The sequence below is a fragment of the Stomoxys calcitrans genome, chromosome 3 (assembly GCF_963082655.1).
Source record: "Stomoxys calcitrans chromosome 3, idStoCalc2.1, whole genome shotgun sequence".
NCBI lineage: Eukaryota > Metazoa > Arthropoda > Insecta > Diptera > Muscidae > Stomoxys > Stomoxys calcitrans.
Window position 1 is genome coordinate 101,345,027 of NC_081554.1, and position 3,843 is coordinate 101,348,869.

The 3,843-nt window shown below is 38.8% G+C and overlaps 1 protein-coding gene across 1 annotated transcript; it reads right to left on the reverse strand.

Annotated features, from left to right (window-relative positions):
* Positions 1-416: 416 nt before the first annotated feature.
* LOC106095558 (uncharacterized) lies at positions 417-1,959 on the reverse strand. The gene is made up of 2 exons (XM_013262793.1): positions 1,185-1,959; positions 417-1,127 (listed from the first exon to the last, which is right to left on the reverse strand). The coding sequence occupies exons 1-2, from the start codon at positions 1,714-1,716 to the stop codon at positions 1,075-1,077; spliced, it is 585 nt and encodes a 194-aa protein (XP_013118247.1). The 5' UTR covers positions 1,717-1,959; the 3' UTR covers positions 417-1,074.
* Between the last annotated feature and the right edge of the window lie 1,884 nt (positions 1,960-3,843).

Genomic DNA, 3,843 nt, shown 5'->3' on the forward strand with positions numbered 1-3,843 from the left:
CGTTAGGTAAGTATAAAATTCCAATGACCATAGAAGAAAACTGCCCAGAAGTAATGTTAACAAATAAGGCTTCACAGGAACTCGGGTCAGAAACAGCCGATAAAAGCGGCCAACACCACCACCGGGCATACCGGATCGGTCATTCCGAAAAAATTTGTATCCGGATATATTTACAGACTTAGTAGGAACATAAGGCTTAATCCATGTTTCAGAAATATAGTAGGTAGGTATATATTAAGTTGACCACTGCTTAATAAATTATTAATCTCATCAAATTTAGTTGAAGAGTGTCCAGGTTTTAAGGACTGAGAATTAAAAAAACCAATGTTTAAATGCTGTTCTGAGCAAAATTGCTGAAAATAAGAATCATCACTGACAATATCGCCAATAAAATTAGCAGAAGCCATCACAAGAAGTTAAAAGGATATGCGGTGGACTATAAAACAACATAATTAATATAAAAAATATAAAACATAGTTGACAACAAATAATTACTATCAAAGTTTGCTGACTTAATTTGAACTAGAAGATAACATTCGCAAACAAAACTTATATAGAAAGATTGGCAGGTAGAATTAACTCGATTCTAACCCACCTACCCAACAGTATAAAAGAAAAGATTTTATATAATAGCTTGATATCTAGAAGAATGATATGTAATTTGTTTTAAAACACAAACTGCATATCCTAACCCACCCGCCCTACCTTATCTAGATTAAATTTGCTAAAATGTTAAAATCAATTTGCAGCAGGCGTTCCAAATTGTGGCGTACCCATCACAGCTGACTGAGGTACAGTGCCTCGTCGACCAGGGCGACGATAAATCATTAGACCTCCTTCTCCACACTCAAGGGCAAATGTGGAGAGTTGTGATGTATTATGATTATGAATGATTTGGAACCATTATTATGTGTAACTTTGGCAGCTGGCACGGAAGAAATAAGACGAAAGCCCTTGATATGCTTTTGTTTTTGCAAGCTTCTGCATATATTTTTCAGTTTTGCAGCAGCAGAGGCTAGATTTTCATTGCGATATATCCTAGATTCGATATCAGTTGGGACCACTTGGTTTAGCTTAAGGTTTTTCTTCGCCAAATATTTGCTCATTACCTCGGGACGAGGATTTGCCTAGCCAAAAACAACAATTAAGGTCGACCATTTTCAAATTGACACCAACAGCATTACCAATGTTTAGTGCCATTTGCGCCGGTTCAGTGTTAGGTGGTAGACCATAGACTAAGACATCATTCCTGCATTCCTGTTGACGTATCTTGTGGGTCTCATGTTCAATTACTTCTAATCTGGCAATAATTAAGTTTTGATGCTCGTTGTTCTTTATTCTTTCCTCATTAATTGACCTTTTAATGACAGAAAGGCTAGCATCGATTTTGTTTTTAAACGAAGCAAGGCTTTTATCTATCTCATTCTTGACGGTAGACGACAAAGTTTGGGTTAAGTGATCAAGTTTTGATGTTAATATGTCCAGAGCTTTCCATACTTTTTCAACGTCATGAAATATACTGAAGGAAGAACATTCCTGACAGCTCCAACGTATAACTTTATTTTTTGCCAGAAGGTTGTAAACATTTTCCGTAATTTGTGAGCAGTTTTTACGATAAAACCAGTTGCAGCGTATATAACAGGAGACACCGCCAGATGTTTTAGTGACGTTTTCATTACATACAGGGCAAACAGTATATGTTGTTTCAGGCGCCATTTGAGGCCCTCACTTACGAATGTAAATACAGCAAAAATGCAAAACCAAACAAAGATTAAACTTAAAATATGTTTGTTAGTTTCGCGGTAAAAAGATGAACTTCTATTTCCTCAGATAGTGCGCAGAGTTTAGAATGTTGTAAACACGAACCGGTTGTGAGAAACTTGTTAAATTATTTGAAAAAACTCAGAAAAGACAGCAGTTGCGAAAATTTTACTTTTGCATATTGCAGAGTTGCCAGAAAAAAAAGAGTTGCCTTTCGACTCTACGACACCGCCACCTACGTCGGTGCTGCAAGAGTTGGTGAGGTAAGCAAAACAGACAGGAAATGAGGTACTAATAGGGTGCGATGCGAACTTTCACCACATTTCGAGGGGTAGTACCAACATTAATATACGGGCCAAGCCCTGGCAGAATTCTTGAGTACTAATGATCTAATAAAAAAAAAATATTGGTAACACCGCTATCTTTGTTAATAGGATTGGGAAGAAGGTTTAAGATGTGAAAATTTTCGGAAGACTATTCAGAAGAAGACTTGGGCAAGATAATTAAGATTGTCCAAGCATAGAAGACATTGACGACAATGTCAACAGGATTACAACTAGAGTCTTTCGAAGATAGGAAGGAAAAGGAAATCAGCCCAAGAAAATCCCGGATGACCGGGGAGATTCGCAACATTGGGAAAGAGGTCCACAGACTTTTTAACAGAGCGGAATTTATGGTGAAGGAAGGAATTTATGGACGAAGGTGGGTCAATTTGACGCACCACGTTTCCTCAATAAAATGATTACGATATCTAACAAGGTTAAATACTTAGGAGTGATCTTGGATAGGAAACTGAATTGGAAGTGTCATATTCAGGAGCGTACTGAGAAGGCTCACAGATGTTGGGAACTATGTAGACGGGCCGTAGGCTCGAAATGGGGCCTAAATCTGAGGATAGTCCACTGGCTCTACATGAGCGTGATTAGACCAATACTTACTTACGCCTCAGAAGTTTGGTGGACTGCTATGGAGAAAAAGTGCAATATTAGGACCATACAACAGGTTCAGAGAACATGTTGTCTTGGCATAGGCGGAGCGATGAGGACCACGCCCACTGAGATCGGTTTAGACTGCCTGACCATAATACGGTCCTGCTGTCGGAGATGCGGGCGATCACGGAATGCGTGAGTTACTATCGCGAGGACGTCGAGTTTGAATATCTTTACGGACAGTAAAATGGCCATAAGGGCAATAACAAGCAGGACGGTAGGATCACGAACAGTGTTGGAATTTTAGGAGATTAACGCCTTTCTCTGAGAATGACACGATCCGCATCGTTTGGGAGCCGGGCCATAGCGGAGTAACTGGGAATGAGAAAGAAGACGATTTGGAGTGGTATGGAAAACAATTAGGGATTTTGTCAATAGCACCGAATTCCTATCTTAAAATTTTCATTTTCGAAGTTTCTTTTTAGTTTTTAGAGCGCACAACGAGCCGATTACTGGCTTAGGAGTATGTCTATAGTGGCATGGAGCAGATTAATTTTTGCACCCTCTTTTTAACCTAACCTATCCTTAAAAAACCCAAAAAAAAAGAACAACACCTGAAATCAAAATTGTACTTATTGAGACAATACGGATATCAAATGGAAGGTATTGGAGAGCAGAATACGAAAGTGATATTAATGGGTCGATTATGGGCTACAACTCAACTATAGTTGAGTTGCCATCAGGCAAATTTGATATAGAAATATCCATCTCTGTTTTGAATTACGTATATCGTATATTTACAACTTACTTAGTAGCTGAATGTTCACAACACTGTAGGCCTCCAATTGTTGTAAACACTGATACAACAATTATAGGACTATAGTAATACTACCTGTCTTTAATTAGCTATGACAGTGTATTTGTTTCACTAGCCGAACATAGAATATCGTTCCAAACGCCTCGATCTTCTGCGCTCATTTTAAAATCTCTGACACAAAGTTTCGAGGTGTCTCCCACCATCGTGCTTTTGGTGTTCCCGGTTTGCGTGTACCACCGTGTTTCCCTTCAAAAGACTCCTTTGCTGCAGCTTCTTTATCCATTCTGACAACATGACCTAGCCAATTCAGCCGTTGTATTTTGATGGGTGTAACTA

Excerpts from the sequence above, each read along its gene's own strand:
- LOC106095558 (XM_013262793.1), bottom strand. The coding sequence starts at position 1,716 with ATGGCGCCTGAAACAACATATACTGTTTGCCCTGTATGTAATGAAAAC. Across the intron at positions 1,128-1,184 it reads GCAAATGGCACTAAACATTG|GCAAATCCTCGTCCCGAGGT; the intron begins GTAATGCTGTTG and ends GTTTTTGGCTAG.